The sequence below is a fragment of the Talaromyces stipitatus genome, genomic scaffold (genome assembly GCF_000003125.1).
Source record: "Talaromyces stipitatus ATCC 10500 scf_1105507295487 genomic scaffold, whole genome shotgun sequence".
Taxonomy (NCBI): Eukaryota; Fungi; Ascomycota; class Eurotiomycetes; order Eurotiales; family Trichocomaceae; genus Talaromyces; species Talaromyces stipitatus.
The window spans coordinates 162,400-178,176 of record NW_002990120.1 but is presented as its reverse complement, the minus strand read 5'-3'; the positions used below and the strand labels follow the sequence as shown (position 1 = coordinate 178,176).

The 15,777-nt window shown below is 45.6% G+C and overlaps 6 protein-coding genes across 6 annotated transcripts, besides 3 other annotated features; 3 read left to right on the top strand and 3 right to left on the bottom strand.

Moving 5' to 3' along the window:
• Positions 1 to 1,517: 1,517 nt before the first annotated feature.
• On the top strand, positions 1,518 to 3,059 carry TSTA_052630 (Myb transcription factor, putative; the record flags this gene model as incomplete). Its single annotated transcript, XM_002486808.1, has 6 exons — positions 1,518 to 1,667; positions 1,738 to 1,912; positions 1,969 to 2,012; positions 2,071 to 2,138; positions 2,221 to 2,321; positions 2,384 to 3,059. Exons 1-6 carry the CDS (start codon positions 1,598 to 1,600, stop codon positions 3,057 to 3,059), a joined length of 1,134 nt encoding a protein of 377 aa, XP_002486853.1. The 5' UTR covers positions 1,518 to 1,597.
• A 430-nt stretch (positions 3,060 to 3,489) lies between these two features.
• TSTA_052620 (short chain type dehydrogenase, putative) lies at positions 3,490 to 4,525 on the top strand (the record flags this gene model as incomplete). The annotated part of the gene is made up of 2 exons (XM_002486807.1): positions 3,490 to 3,906; positions 3,976 to 4,525. Exons 1-2 carry the CDS (start codon positions 3,596 to 3,598, stop codon positions 4,523 to 4,525), a joined length of 861 nt encoding a protein of 286 aa, XP_002486852.1. The 5' UTR covers positions 3,490 to 3,595.
• A 33-nt stretch (positions 4,526 to 4,558) lies between these two features.
• On the bottom strand, positions 4,559 to 7,474 carry TSTA_052610 (estradiol 17 beta-dehydrogenase, putative; the record flags this gene model as incomplete). The annotated part of the gene is made up of 4 exons (XM_002486806.1): positions 4,559 to 5,634; positions 5,877 to 5,938; positions 6,569 to 7,125; positions 7,191 to 7,474. The coding sequence occupies 4 exons, from the start codon at positions 7,472 to 7,474 to the stop codon at positions 4,705 to 4,707; spliced, it is 1,833 nt and encodes a 610-aa protein (XP_002486851.1). The 3' UTR covers positions 4,559 to 4,704.
• A 326-nt stretch (positions 7,475 to 7,800) lies between these two features.
• Positions 7,801 to 9,498, top strand: TSTA_052600 (valacyclovir hydrolase, putative). Its single transcript, XM_002486805.1, has 4 exons — positions 7,801 to 8,311; positions 8,384 to 8,786; positions 8,863 to 8,966; positions 9,088 to 9,498. The coding sequence occupies exons 1-4, from the start codon at positions 7,861 to 7,863 to the stop codon at positions 9,273 to 9,275; spliced, it is 1,146 nt and encodes a 381-aa protein (XP_002486850.1). The 5' UTR covers positions 7,801 to 7,860; the 3' UTR covers positions 9,276 to 9,498.
• A 5-nt stretch (positions 9,499 to 9,503) lies between these two features.
• Positions 9,504 to 9,534: a sequence feature (AT_rich).
• Positions 9,535 to 9,967: 433 nt separating this feature from the next.
• Positions 9,968 to 11,020, bottom strand: TSTA_052590 (uncharacterized protein; the record flags this gene model as incomplete). The annotated part of the gene is made up of 2 exons (XM_002486804.1): positions 9,968 to 10,720; positions 10,787 to 11,020. 2 exons carry the CDS (start codon positions 11,018 to 11,020, stop codon positions 9,968 to 9,970), a joined length of 987 nt encoding a protein of 328 aa, XP_002486849.1.
• Positions 10,769 to 13,090: a mobile genetic element.
• TSTA_052580 (transposase, putative) lies at positions 11,327 to 15,230 on the bottom strand (the record flags this gene model as incomplete). The annotated part of the gene is made up of 4 exons (XM_002486803.1): positions 11,327 to 11,695; positions 11,741 to 14,048; positions 14,135 to 15,140; positions 15,182 to 15,230. 4 exons carry the CDS (start codon positions 15,228 to 15,230, stop codon positions 11,327 to 11,329), a joined length of 3,732 nt encoding a protein of 1,243 aa, XP_002486848.1.
• Positions 13,418 to 13,882: a mobile genetic element.
• Positions 15,231 to 15,777: the final 547 nt, after the last annotated feature.

Genomic DNA, 15,777 nt, shown 5'->3' with positions numbered 1-15,777 from the left:
GGGGGGGAGAGGGGGTAATCCACGTCTGTCTAGGGCCGAGGATTTACATCGAAGATCTCCATTTTAAGTTGCCTGCCAATTCGGGGTTTTCCTTTACCCAGTTGGAATTAGTTCATCGGTAGGGACTTCCTGCTTGAGTAAGAATCCAGCTGATCTGCAGATCCAGATCTTCTACTACATAGTAGAAGATTTTATGACATTTTTATGTGCTCGTATAAGCCAACCGCCTAGCGCTTTAAGGTAAGGTCAGTTCTCTTAGCGTACTCTACATCCGACAGGCAATCATGCACACGTATTTACAAATAGTAAAGGGTTTCTAGGCCTGCATGCTCACTATATTTCATACTCTGTAGTATGTCAGCTGGTTCCCGCGTACAGCGTACTCCAATTTTATAGTAGAAGATCTTATACGCTGTCAGTTCTCTTAGCGTACTCTGTATCCGATAGGCAATCATGCACACGTATCTACAAATAGTAAAGGGTTTCTAGGCATTGGGTAGGCGTTCCCTATTTCGAGCCAACTAGGTCAGTGGCGGCCTTCATGATTGAAATAAAGTATGGTATGAAGTCGGAGTACGCTGTACGCGGGCACCAGCTGACATACTACAGAGTATAAAATATAGTGAGCATGCAGGCCTAGAAACCCTTTACTATTTGTAAATACGTGTGCATGATTGCCTGTCGGATACAGAGTACGCTAAGAGAACTGACAGCGTATAAGATCTTCTACTATAAAATTGGAGTACGCTGTATGCATGCATCAGCTGACATACTACAGAGTATGAAATATAGTGAACATGCAGGCATGTGCCGCGGCCGAAAGGATGCCCGAGATCCTGAGATAAACCAGGTCTCGCGTCTGACCTTTCTATAAATTGAGGTTATTCACGTATCGGATTCGGTACAGCTGTGGTTGGTGTTAGCTTTTCCGTAGTGTGTCCATTGCGGCAGCTAACTCATATCGGCCATAGTGGCAAGCCTAAGATACGGAAACACAAAAATTGGTCGGCCATTGCGTGAAAGATGTCAGAGCTTAATCTTCCCCGAGAAGGGGGTCCATGAATTTGACAGTTCTCGCGACTCTAGAACTAAACTCAGCCAATAAAACCAGGAGAGAAAAATACGAACAACACATAGAGTTTTATTGATATATGTAGGGTCGATCATCCCGGAACCTTGATTAGTAACCTCTCTTAATGCCTGGTTATGCACTTGTCTGTCATAGCCTGTAGTGCTTGATACAGACAATAAATATGATTAATTATTATTATGCACTTGGAAAGCCTTAGAACCGTGTATCGAAACATTAACTCAGTTTTTGTTGTTGTAGGGCCAACTAAAGGACAGATATCCATGCACTTATCTGGGATGAAATCCACAATGTTAGCTGCATTTCACGTATATCTCGCGTAAAAGCCTGCACATAGGCCTGTAAGAAAAGTGCACTGCCACTCAACATATCTGGTGTAGCCGCTAGCTTTATTATATGTCTTGAGAGAGACCAAGCACTGAATTGTCCTGGAAATTTGATCCCATACTTTGAAGGATATACTCACTCTACATCGATGAAGAGCTTTTGAAAAGCATTGACACAAACATGCCACAACCGCCCAACCGTTGGACTCCAGAAGAGGATCAATTGCTGCGCCAAGAGGTACTTGCTCAACGTATGTATTCAAACGATTTCCCGTCTGGTTATTGCATCATTCGCTAATTGTACTGCACGGTGCGTCATAGTCTCACAAGGAGGTGTACGCGATTGGCAAAACATTGCAGCCAAGCTTCCAGGTCGCACAAATAAAGATTGCCGGAAACGTTGGCATAACGTGGTGGCAGGGGGGATGAATAAGGGACACTGGACCGATGCTGAAGATAAATTATTGATAGATGCCGTCAATACTCATGGCAAAAGGTCAGGATCTACTGGATGCGCACAATTTCGACTATGCCGAGACTGAAATCCAATAGTTGGACGGTAGTTGCGGACGTCGTGAAAACTCGAAATGCAGAACGTATTTGTTTCTGATATTGAAACAATGTATACTCAAGCATACTAATCGAATATCATAGAATGTTCGAAACGCTGGAAACAATCATTAGACCCTCAATTGAATCGCAGCCAATGGACTGAAGAAGAGGTATGCTAGAAAATAACCAGCCTGATCCTGAACGCCGCCTTTTTAACTTCTATGGAGTAATTATTTCTCATGATCTGGATAGAATAAGCTTCTTTTGGAAGCGTACAAGGTCAAGGGCAGTCAATGGAAAGAGATTCAGGTCGAATACTTTCCGACCCGATCTAGGAATACAATAAAAAATCAGTAAGATTGCAGTCATTCTCAATTCGCAAAAGTACCACAATAGTAACATCATTTCTCTGCAGATTCACTATTCTATGTCGGCGAGGCCAAAAAGGCACACGGGCTAATAAGAATGATCAGGGCGAACAGGTATCAGATGAGTTCGAAGCCGCGCTAAATGATCAAAATGAGGTGGACGGCATCTCTCTCTCTGACGATGATTTGAGTGACGTTGATCCAATGTTTGAAATCCTCACGTCAGAGGACGATCGAGAAATGAGTACTCATCCAGTGCAGACCTGGAATCTTGATTCTGGCATGAATAGTTCCCATTCTTCTACCAATATGGAGCTTGCGACGATGAATAATCCATCAATGAATACATTTTCAAACATCGCCCAGACGCAGGCTTCAGCCGACATGGCGTCTTGGATCAGTTTGGAACAACTATTTTCCAACTATCCGCACACAGTTTCAGATACACAGCATACTTCCTATGGCTTTGAAAATTTACCCCCGGACATGATGGACTTTTCAGCATGTTCAGCGACACAGGAAAGATTGTTGACCTCGGATTTGACATCCGCACGATCCATGAAGGACAGCGTACAGCGCCCACCAACAGCCGACTCAATGGACTATGATAGTAGTCCAGAAAAGGTCACCTTAACCATATATAATCCGAATTCAGAGACAGTAGAATGTCTAATACGAATTGCGATGACAAACAAGTCTGGTTTTCGTTTGGAGAGGAGTTAATCAATAAAGGACTTATTAGACAATTATGATATATTGAAATGCACTAGCTCGTTGTTCCATATGAAATCAAACCACTCTAGCGGCCTTTGTTTCAAAGGCAACTGATGTATGGCCAACCAATTATCAGTATTAATTCTAATTTCATACACTGGAAATACCAAAAGAGACAGTCCTAGCGGTCCATAGCGATACATAGGTAAGGTGAAATTCATCCGAAGTATAGATTCGCCCATGAAGTATGAAGTATTAAGTACATATCCAAGAAGCTGAATCATTACCAACAGAGTACATTCGCTTTCCTCCTAGCGACGATTCCATCACTTGAAACTTTACTCCGGCTACAGGACCCTGAGCTTACTAATACTGTTCACGAAATTGTGAAACGGTCCTGCGTAAAACAACAGCTATAGTATAAGTTAGTCCGCCAATTACCATTCATCAGATTGATTATCTGAATTTAACTTACAAACTCTAGGCTTTGCACTCGATTCTTGCACAATTCATTCACATATTGCCTGTTATCTAATACAAGCAATATGTCCAATACCTTCAACTCCGCTCATCCTCAAACTCGTCCCGTGTGGCTGATCATCGGCGCATCATCTGGAATTGGTCAGGAGATTGCACGTAAAGTGCAGCCCTTTGCCACAGTCATTGCGGTTGGAAGGAACCAGTCAGCACTAGAAGGTCTTGCTAAGATCGGATGTAAAACGCTCCAGCTTGATTTGACAAGCTCAGATGCGATCATACGCCGAGCTATTGATGACATAATTCGGCAAGAGGGCTTCGTTGACTTTGTAGTAAACGTGGCAGGATATCTTCTGGAAGGAGGTGTGGAAGAGCATGGGTACGTCTCTCAGTACATCATTTTAATTTGCCTTACTGGTCTTTCAATCTCCCTGACACTTCTTACTAGCGATATGGAGATTCAACATGTGTTCGAAACACATGTATTTGGACCATTACGAGTGTTTAGAGCGGTACTTCCTTACATGCGAGAGGAAAGACGTGGAGTTATTGCTCATCTAGCAGGTATTGGCGGCTTGCAAGGTGCTCCTAATGCAGGAGTATTCTGTGCTTCTAAAGCTGCAGCTGCTACAGTTATCGAAGCTTTCCAAAAGGAGGTCGCCCCGCTAGGTATTCGGATGTGCCTGATTCAACTTGGCCATTTCCGCACTCCATTCCTCTCTCGAGGACATCGACGTAAGGTGCAGGCTCGCATTACTGATTATAATCCGATTCTGGAGCCTATCAGGCATATCTTCGATAAGTTTGATGGTGCGCAACAGGGGGATCCGATCAAAGCCGCGAACGTTATTGTGGAAGCTCTGACAATGGATCCAAACAATGTACCACTCTTGCTACCTGTGGGAGCAGACGTGCCTGCCGTCGAGCTCAAGGCCCATGAGGTTCGTGTAGAGAATATGTCAGCTTTAAGAGCCCTTACGGACGGAACTGATCTATAGAATAATTTACAAAGCTAAAGATATCAATGTCTTGAACCCTGTGTCAGCTAAATTTATTTGGCTATGACATAACTCTAATTTCTGTCCTAATCTAACATGATCATCTCAAAACTAGGTCAGTCTATGCAGTGCACTAGATTTTCAATCATCATTCCTGCCATATAAAGATAGAAGACTTTTTATTTGCCAGCAGTGAAATCACTCATAGCGCTGATATCACGCCATTCATCAATCGTAGCTATCGTTTTAGACGCAGCCTTCGATATTTCATCGCTAGCATCACTTCCCAGAGGCAGAAAATCTGGCAATTCTTTACCTGCAGCGACTCCAGATGATGTAACCACGTCATATAGAATTTCCGCACCTTTGACTGGATTGCCAAGTTGGGCGCCATGGAAATTGACGAAATTTTTGTCTGTAGTAGCGTTCAATTCTGCATAAGCTGGCAATCGCTGGGTTTTGGACGTTGTCGCGAAATTGGCGTTCGGGTTGAGCAGCTCTGTACGGAAAAAGCCAGGCTCAACTAGAGTGTGTCGAATTCCAAACTGAGCGACTTCGCCAGCTAATCCAATACCCAACCAGCGAATTGCAGCTTTAGATGCATTATAAGCATTACAGCCAGGCATAGGATACCAAGCCGCCATTGAGCCAATGGTGACAAGGGTACCAGAGCCTTTCTCTCGTAAATGTGGCAGTATAGCACGATAAATATTCATAGGTCCAAGTACATTGACTTGAAATTGTTGCAATGATTCTTCGGGAGAGAGTTCTTCCAACATGCCAGTTTGGACATACGCTGCATTGTTCACAACAATATCGACCGTACCGAAAATGGATAAAATGTCTTGCATTGCAGTTTTGATCTGAGGCAGAGGCTCATTATGATCAAGATGAGCTGCCTTGATATTCTTAGACAAGCCTAAGGCCTCAATCTTCTTAGGGCTTCGTGTTGCTGCAATGACTGAATCTCCGCGAGCTGCTGCCACTTTGGCAAGCTCAAGGCCGATGCCAGAGGAGGCGCCAGTAATTAACCATACTTTCGCAGGTGCCATGATGTTGAGAGTGACTTGAGGTTTTTGGGTGTTCTGAGAGAAACGATGAACGATCAACTAACAGGATTGAAGAGCGTTTTAATAATCGTCGATGAACAGGAGAATTCGGCGATGAACTTGACCAATAAAGCAGTGGAGTCACAGCAATGGGCGTGGCGACAAAAGAGAAGATACACTTTGCGAATGCTGTAGTGTGACTGGACACTGCCTTGAAGCCGACCCTGCGTACGCCGCATGTTTGACCCGGAATGGCAGTACCGCGATGCAATTTGATAGCACACTTTGCCCAAATAGCTTACGATGTACAGCGGTCCACTGGTAACATGCCCAATAAGACCCTTGCGTTCACGACGAGAACATACTAACCGAATTAAAGTCCGACATTCAACGCCGAGAGCTCAATCAATGCTTAGTTACTGGTCGGCGATAAAGGACTTAGGGCTAGCCAAAAACCGAGTAGAGCTAATGACCCTGGATCATAAAATGCCGTAATATATGATGTTCATAAGTAGTAATTACTACATAGAGTCTAGAATATCCTGCACAGAAATACTTATTTTTTTCATTGGCCACGTCGTTCAAGTGGCTCCTCGCTCGCTCGTCAGTGACTTTTTAACTTATTGTTCCTTTTCTTGGTCTACCCATTTTTCGGATTTCGGCAGAAATTCGGATCATTATCCACTAACTAGTACATGAGTCGATCACGGCGTCTTTTGCGAGTCATTTATTCGTAAGTAAATCCTAACTTATGTTTCTCAATTTCGAAATAGAAGGTATCCCGAGATTGCTGTCTCTAAAACACAATGCACGCACGCTAACTCTAAGAACTCAAAGACAACTTTACGCAACTTATTATGTCATGTATCCGTCTACGGTTCTTGTATTTCGGATGTATAGATACTTGAGCGCCTTGAAGCCATATCTGCCACTCGTACACATAGTCAGTACTACCGAAGTCACAGTCGAGTATTCTAAGCTTGTACATCCTCACAGTCGGTCGCCATAACTACGTCTTTCCATTGCTCAAGACTGTCCCGGTTGCGGTCAATAGCGCTGGTAATAGCGGCAATCGCATCCCGTCCCAAGGCTAGACGTGGGGGCAGCTGTCGTCCTTGACAGCGACCTGTTCCTGTAAGAGCTTCAACTATGATGGCGGCGCCCTTTACTGGATCGCCGGGTTGATGCTGATTATAAGCAGCGAGAGCAGACCGGGTTCCCGATGTTGCCGGTTCTAATTCTGGAAGCGGCTTTTGAACGCTGATTTTATGGTTTCCGGACAAGAAATTGGTGCGAAAATAACCAGGCTCAATGCAAACCACCTGGATATCAAAAGGAGCAAGCTCTCCTCTCAACGATTCAGTATAAATTGCGATGGCTGCCTTACTGGCGCAATAGAGCCCAGCTGCAGGAGTTCCAGACCACCCGCCAATAGAACCCATGTTGGCGACAACGCCGGAACGTCGGGCTCGCATTGAGGGCAAGACAGCTCGCAACAGCCGCATTTGGCTGAAGACATTGGTGTCAAATATAGCTTCTATCTCTTGTGAACTTAAGAAATCTCAGCCTACTTCTTGATGATACTCAAATCGCACAGATCATTCCGGAAGACTTACCTGCATTCTTCAATAGCTCCCTCTAAGATATATCCGACATTATTCACAAGGATGTCGATGTGGCCGAAACGAGCTAGAATATCTGACACTGTTGACTTCACCTGTTCATCACTTGCACGGACATGCAATGCCTGTGGGATAATATTCCCTGCTTTCTTGAGGTCCTCTAATTTCTCAGGACTACGTGACGCAGCAATTACTGTATCCCCAATACGTGCCGCAGCGATTGCAATTTCACGGCCAAAGCCGGAGGAGCATCCCGTTATGAGCCACAGACGTGCCATCGGCGAGCAGATGGCCAAGGTATGCTGGAGAATATGGAAGTGGGAAGACGAATGCAAGGCCTTTGTGGTTCTCCGATCTTAAAAAAATGTGCCTCTGCCTTTAGAATTTCGATCTCGAGAAAATACTTGCTCTGGGCAACTAGATATTAATGGTAGAAACCAGTTTGAATTTTAAAGGATTGGCAGCAACATTCACGTGTATTTGTGGAGTCTGTAGCATAACAGCTCTCCGAAATCTTCGCCGTGATTTTACCTAGCTTCTTTGCGCGGGAACGATGCCTCCCATGTACGCGGGTCCTTCAACGTGCGGATCAATTAGCATCTGATATGCTTCATATTTTCTTCCGAATTTCTTTGCGAAAGGGCAAATTCGTTCCTTCAATCATATGTTTCTTTATTACCTGGCTACTCATCAGCCTGTTCTGTGTCTACAAAGTTGCAAAATAATGCGTCTACTTGCGTTACTGTACGCTGCTCAAGGCTTGGGTGCCTTAGCCAGCCCTCAATATGTTCTGTCGAAGCCACTTTGTCATGACTTTGACGTGAGCACCAGTGTCCAACGGACAACTCAGCATTCCTTCGTCAATCGTGATTACGATGCAGATGTCCTCATTTCACTCGCAAATAAGGAGATCCTTGTATCAAACACGTATCAAATGTCATCAAGGCTCTGTGAGCCATCGCGAGACAATGCACATTCTGACACTCTTCAGTTGCTTATACATGGTGCTTCCTTCAACAAAAACATGTGGGAATCCCAGTATGAGCCGGAGACATACAACTGGGTACAGCGAATGAATCGAGAGGGCTATTATACATTAGCAGTCGATCTTGTCGGTATTAGGAACCTACCTTTTTTCGACGGGTGTGAGTTGATTTAAGTATGTACTGACTATGTGACCATATTAGGAAACGGTAATAGCACTTTTCCGGACGGTCTTCTCGAAGCTCAGACACAGACATATGTTGAGACAACGCACGACTTGATTCGTCAAATCCGTAATGGCGCCATAGGAGGCAAAAAGTGGAAGAAAATCGTTCTAGTTGGCTTCTCTATTGGAGCTATCGTGGCTAATTCGCTTGCACAACAATTTCCTGAGGACCTTGACGGTATTGTATTCCACGGCATCTCGTGGGATCCCAGCTGGATTTACCCTGCATTTCTGTCTGGCCTGCAGGCACCTGCTCAACAAATTGATCCCGAGAAATGGGGGCATATCCAGCCATACTACCAAACTCAATCCAGCCGGGAAGGCCGAAAAGTGGCTTGCTTTTCAGGAGCTTACGATGAGGAAATTCTCGAATATGATTGGTACGTATTGAAAGTATCTCAGAACTCTTACACTTAGAGACGCGTACTGCAGCATACTGAACTGATTTCATCTTAGGAATGCCCGAGATTTCGACTCATTGGGAGCTGCCATGACTTTTGTATATCACCTCGTCAATGCACCGCAGTACAAGGGCCCAGTATTTCTCGGTATAGGAGATCGTATGTTCTTCTTTCTTTTTACTGAATTTTATTCATATCCTCAATACATTCGAAAACCTTCGGGGTTTTTGAATATTTAATAGATTGCACTGAACCCCCACTGACATTGATTGAACGCTAGGTGACTCTACCTTTTGCGGTGGACAATTCTGCGGCAGTCAGCCATACGCACTTTATGACAAATTTCCCCAAGCTGTGGACCATGTTATTAAAGTCTATCCCGAGACGGGACACTTGATCTTATTCCACCATTCAGCTCCTGCTCTAATTAGGGATACGCTTCGCTTTTTGGCAGAACACGGATTTTGATTGGAACTAAGCATTAGAAAAGACTCTTCTGGTTTGGTGGTATGGATATCTCGGATTGTATTTATATTCCAGTCTGTCACTCATATCTCACTCATATTTATTATGAGAGGCAATTATACTGGGGCGGGGCTTGTGGTTGGGAATCAATTTGGCAACCTGTCCCATATCGCAGATTTCTAAACACTCAAATAGAAAATGCCATTTAAGAGTCGTCTCGAATGAGAAGTGTTTTTATTTTTTTATTTTTTTTAAAAAAAAAGAAACGGTGAAATTGACATGAATATTACGTGATGAATAATGTTTCAATTTGTGGGTGCATAAAGCACGTGTACACGTTAATGTACGTACGTACATGAATGGTTAGCAGGTACTGCAATTCTGTATGGGTTCAAAATGTGTGTGATTGTAGCTATCTAACTCACGCCCCGACGCGGTCTTACATCCCTCTATCCTAGACGAGGTCACGTGACGCCCTGCGGCTCAGTGCGTCGGAGTGAGGCATCTCGATTGCTCCCACAAACCAACACTGGATCTCTTTTACAAATTGGATTGCGATCGAGATCCAAAAACCCATGAAAAACCATACAAAAACATAACGAAGGGATCAAACAAAAGATCTATTGAGGTAGCTGGCGTGTCCGAAAACACGTCTCCACTTCGATCTCGTCCCCCACTTGGCCCCGAATCGCCTCCTAATCGCTCCCGGTTCTCTCAACGAAGCCTTCAACACGAACTGTCAGCTTATTGCTGTCAACAAGGTCCCGTAGGGCCTTGTTAGGGCTTGACTTCGTAAAAGCGTCGGCCGGGTTATCGTCTCCATGGATCCAACGGATCTCGTGGATCTCGTGCTTCTCATAAGATTGACGAAGTGCCATGATATCGATCATGAGGCGTTTCTCTTTGGTGGTCCCAAGCTTACCGAGGCATTCATAAAGCGAAAATGAATCCGTACAAATAATTACAGGCATTGCCGGTAGGTCCAGACGACTAGTGATCATTTTGGTGGTACTGGCAATAGTGAACGCATGGTCAAATCCAGCTGTAAGGCCATAGACCTCAGAGGCTAGTACACTCCGTATAACGCGTTTACACTTTGCTGATTGCCAATGCAAGATGTTGCCAGTGGCGACGAAGCGGCCTTGCTGCGAGAAGTCTTCGTTGACCATGGTAATCAGGAATCCGATTTGGGAAGTCAAATCCCGGTTATTGGCAAAGGATCCATCAGTAAAAACCATAATCCTGGCTTTGGCGAGGTTGAGAGGCACATAACGGAGCCCTCTCTCTGGATTCTGGGCCTGCCATATGAGACGTTTATTCAACGCCTCATAATCAGAATCGGAGCGATCCTTCTCTTGCAGCTGAGCGGCCACGGCCAAGTCATACGCAGCTTCAGGTTGGCAGATCGAAGCCAGATAGGCTCCCCGTGCGCGTTGTTCGACATACTTCTGTGCGCGTTCTTCCATACCCACTGGTTAGATCCTCGCTGCTTGCCCTTTCTGTTGTAAATTGACAATGCCATTCTGCAGGGTAATTCTTGCACCATTGAATTCTAGAGGCTTGGTCTCCGAGAGTCGTGTTTTTGGCTTTGCTTTAAAGCTTGCCTCTTGCAACGCGGCTTGTTCACCTCTGGAGAACTTTTCTATACAGATAAGAAGTGTGTCGTCCGTTTGCATTCCCACAAGTCCAAATTCGTCGTCTCCTAGCTTTAAGATAAGAAGGCATGGGTCGTACGTCGAGGTTTCCATGTTCAATTTGTTAAGATGGTGCGCCTAGTATGTTCCAAACCAATGAACACCTGCCTCAGGGATCCCATATAGCGGGCCTTCAACTAATAGGAGTGAATCTAGTGGATACTTATCCTGCATTTCAATGGGAAGATTGGCGATAATCAGACGCTCGAGCTTGGTCTTCGCCTGTGTGTATGCTTGCGTGATATCCCGGATCTCACGACATTCCCATCTCAATAAGTGTGGGGATAAGCGACACTAATAAGCGTTGGCTTGCACGCTGGATCGTGGGTGCTGGGTCAAGATCTTATCCTTCCAGCGTCGTTATATCTTGTATAACAAGTCGAGATTTCTCATAGGAATCTCATTCTTGCCCTTTATCTCGTTGACAAGGCGGGAATTGAAAATTCTGATGCCACGCAGGTCCATATCGGCACGGTGAAGGATCTTGAAGGTCCCATTTTCTATCAAGCTGTCAATCTCTGTTTTTCCTGATAATTCGAATGGCGCGCCGTTGGTAGCGATCTTGCCTTCACGCCGTAGCTTGATAGCAAGTTCAAGGTCGTCCCTCTCCTTTTTGGATATGAACACTTCGGCGTACGCTTTTGGCTTATTTTTGGAACCACGCGGTCGTCCTCGGCGGCGTGGCAACGCAGGCATCTCGGGGGTCTGCGGTGCGTGGGCTCCCCCAGTCTCAACATGGTAATTCGGATTTGCAGGATGGTCTTACAGTCTTACCCTTGCTCTAGTCCTCGGAGTCTGGTCGAAGTCGACTTGGGACCGACCGTCCTGGCGATTGAGATCCTCTTGGGGGGGAGAGAGAGGCAATCTAATCAGGCGATCACTCTCATCCTTGCTATCACGTAAATACTGCTGTACTGACGTCACCCTGAATGTAATAGCACCATTTCCAAGATCTACAGTCACGTCATGGCCATTGACTGATATAACTTTGTACGGTCCTGACCAACCATCTCCTTCGCGCCATACTTTGACTTCGCTCCCTGGTGCGAGATTGAGCGTTTCCGTGATAATTGGGCCGTTCCTGGTGTTAAGTGCGTCATTGACTCGTCGCTCTGCCACGGCACGTCTCAATTCGGCCATCGCCTTTCTCATTGCCTCAGCACGTCGAGCAGTTAACGCGGATGGGGGCGAGTCAGTCGTTATGCGCGGGTAAGCGCCAAAAACGAGTACAGTTGGAACTATCCCATCTGGTCCCACGGTATCATTGACAGCTTTGATGGCCATCTGGAGGATCACGTCCTTGTCGACACTGGCGCCTAGTTCTGCCGATATAATGTTGTATGCTCTACGCAGTGGTGCATGGTAACGCTCAACTTTCCCGATTGCATTGTGTGCTTCCACTGGCACTTGGTGACATTGGATTCCCATTATCTTAGCCTCAGTTTTAAATTCTAATGCGGCAAAATTGGTTCCTGCGTCGTGTGAGATGACATCAGGAGGGCCAAGATAGGTGTCAATCCACACTGCCCGGAGCGCTTCCCATGTATCTTTCGCAGATAAAGACTTCAAAAATCGTGCGGCCTGGAAGGACGTCGCCCAATCGACAACATGAAGCACCGGCTTGCCATCTAAATACATAACATCGACGACAATCTCATAGTTAAACTCACGATCGTCATTCAATGTGAATTTAAAGTGTCGTGGTGCCTGCCGGTTCATTTGGCAGTGATGGCAAAACTTCTCAATTTCTGCAAGATTGTTGTAATCCATATCGTCATGGCCTGCTCGTTTTAAAAGCTTGTGCAAGCGGTCAACCGCAGGATGGCCAAACCGACGGTGAAGTCGTCTCATCTCAATCTCTGTGAGAAATGTTACTGGCGCCTGCTTCTTATCAAGGAAGAACCATGGGTGGCCTCGCTTTCTGATAATTGGGACCCGTACGTCTCCCTTTACCATGCAGTTCGCAATGTTATCTAGGTAAGCGCCATGTTTATCCATATCGTCTAAGCAAAGCAAGAATGGGGTTGGCGTGTTCATAATATGAAAATCAACATCATCAATTGGGGTTGTTATGGTAACAGCACCCTTAGAGTGAACACTCTCACCTTGGCCAAATCGAATTGAGTGCTCTCCTGCACGGGTCCTATCGACAGTAATCTCTGGATAGCTTCTCTGCAAGGCAGCAAGTTGACGTTGGCCAACAGTTGATACCTTTGCTGCTCCAGTATCTGGAAGAATTCCTTGGAAAATCTCGCCTTCATGGTGTTCAAGTACAAATTGAGAAGCAGGTTCTAGGAGGCCATCCTTGCGCTCTGATTGATCAAGCTCTCTTACCTCCAATTTGTGGTGGAATCCTTCCTGATTGATATCATCGTGGTATCCACTTATCCAATGGATAAAGGAACGATCTTGCAGTTCGTTGATCATGAAATACGCAGTGGCGTCGTCCTCAATATCGTCTTCTTCTTCAACGTCATCCTCCTCACTATCTGACTCAATCATACAGCCCTTTTCAAAGTCCATGACAAAGGCGCGATATGTGCGGTCAGAAGCGGAGCGTCTACCATCTACATGTTGATAATCATTAAACCGCTCTCTCGCTCTGCGGCGCTCCTCGTCGGAGTATTTGAACGAGCGGCAATCGGACCTGTGGCAGATCCAACACTTCCTATCACCTTGTTGGCGGGAATTACGATCATCACGTCCCTGGCGTCGATATCCTTGACGTGGGGTTTGTCGATTATTCTGGTTTGTGCGGCCCAAGAACTTTCTATCTGTGTACAGCGTCATCGGATTGTCTTCTCCTATCCCATTGGGAGCTGAGTTGGCTTTAACTCGGGTTAGATATTGACTGGCTGACTCCTTTCCTTGGACCACAGCGGCCCTGGCACGGAGTCTTGATACCAACGTCTCAAAATTCGTTGCAGGATCACTAAGAGCGTCGCTCATCTCAGGCGAATCTTGACAGGCTCTAGTGACAGCAGCAACTAGATGTTCCTGGCCCTTGTACGCATTTCCCAGGGCACATTGGCACAAGTGAAGTTTCTCAATAAGGATTTCTACTGCTTCCACAAGCGTTTTGCTGGGGTTGTTACGGAGAACGCCTTTCATGTGGTCAACGTCCAGTCCTGGTAGTACACCCGATGGTTGGAATCCGTGTCAAAGTACGCCTTTATAGCTTTGTACGCATCTGTAAATGAAGCATCTTGACTAATATAGTGCATGTAGTAGGTTTTTGCACGCCCAGAAAGCATCTCGGGAAAGAGTATCCAACATTGCGTTAATTGTACTCCAATCAATCGACAAACTCTCAGGAAAGCAAGGACTTTGTCGTCTAGGATATCATATCGTTCTCCTGAATAACTCTCTGCCTTGTCCCATGCCTTGGAAAACTTTGCGGCCAACGACGGGTCAATATCCTCTTGTTCATACTCTGTAGGCGGCAATCTCATGTACTCATCAAGTTGCCTCGCAGATGTCAACGACGTAGAGGGACGCGGAGGTGGTGTGGTAGATATCTTGATTGGACTGGGGGCCGGTGTCCCTATCGGCACTGCGTTGGCACCAGTCAAGGGTGTACGACTATCAAGATCTCGGACATGAGTCTCCAGCTGTAGGGGGTTATTGTTGATTCTTCTCTCTGGATCTCTCCTGAGTGTTGTCTCTTCCTTTTCCTTGTCAGAATAAGGCAATCCAATGAGGTGATCCCTATTATGATTCTTAATTCTCTTAGCTGGCGGGGTGGTGTCACTCCTTGGTGTTAACTGAGCTTGTTGACCTAAGGCCATCCTTGATCTTGAGTCAAATTTCTTGCCGGCGATCATGTCATCTGGCCATCTTGGGGGAATATCCATCTGAAGCAATTCGACTAATCCTTCTGAGATGTTTTTCTTACCTCTATGGTCCAAATAAACACCACGTATCTGAAGGAAGTCTTTCAGCTTGCTTCTCGTGGTCCTGTCAAGCTTATTGAATTCGACCAGAGTCCATTCTTCGAAGTAATCATGAAGCCATTCAAATAGTTCACGGTCAAAGTGATGACTAACGGCAGCCTCATACATGGCCCTTATTGTGTAGTTGACCAACACTTCTACACTGTCCCCCGGTCCAGCATCCTTTTCCCACAAGGTTGGATCGATCTTCTTATGCCCGGTGACAGTGTTAAATCCAGTCTCTATCATAAAGTCGTCATCAGGAATTCTAGTAGGTTCTAACTCGGCTTCGCTTCAATGGCTAGTAGTAGACCCAAAGACTTCAGGGTCATTGCTTAGCAGTGGTTATCTCAAATTATCAAGGGTTTGGGAAGCCATTATTCTCACTAATCTTGGTGATTTCCTTATTGGGTTGACTCGGTTATCTTGATGATTGATTGTTTGGTGTTGACTTTCGAACGTGTCAACAACGTGGTCTCGCGATAGGGCGGTATTATAGAATATTGACGCCATAGGATCAACCTATTCCTAACACAGACTGCCTAAGATTATCTCTTAGGGGGGAAAGTCTTGTAGCAAAGATTCAGTTTGTCAGAGATGTGACGCTGCAGAATCTCCCTCTTCCACTTGGTTCGTGATGCAGTCAACGAAGCCTGGAACCAGGTTCTTTATAACCACAAGTGATTACAAGAAAGAACCTAGGACCTTGCCAATCTGTCTTGATATTGCAACCAAGACTGATCAGTGTGGGTGCATAAAGCACGTGTACACGTTAATGTACGTACGTACATGAATGGTTAGCAGGTACTGCAATTCTGTATGGGTTCAAAATGTGTGTGATTGTAGCTATCTAACTCACGCCCCGACGCGGTCTTACAT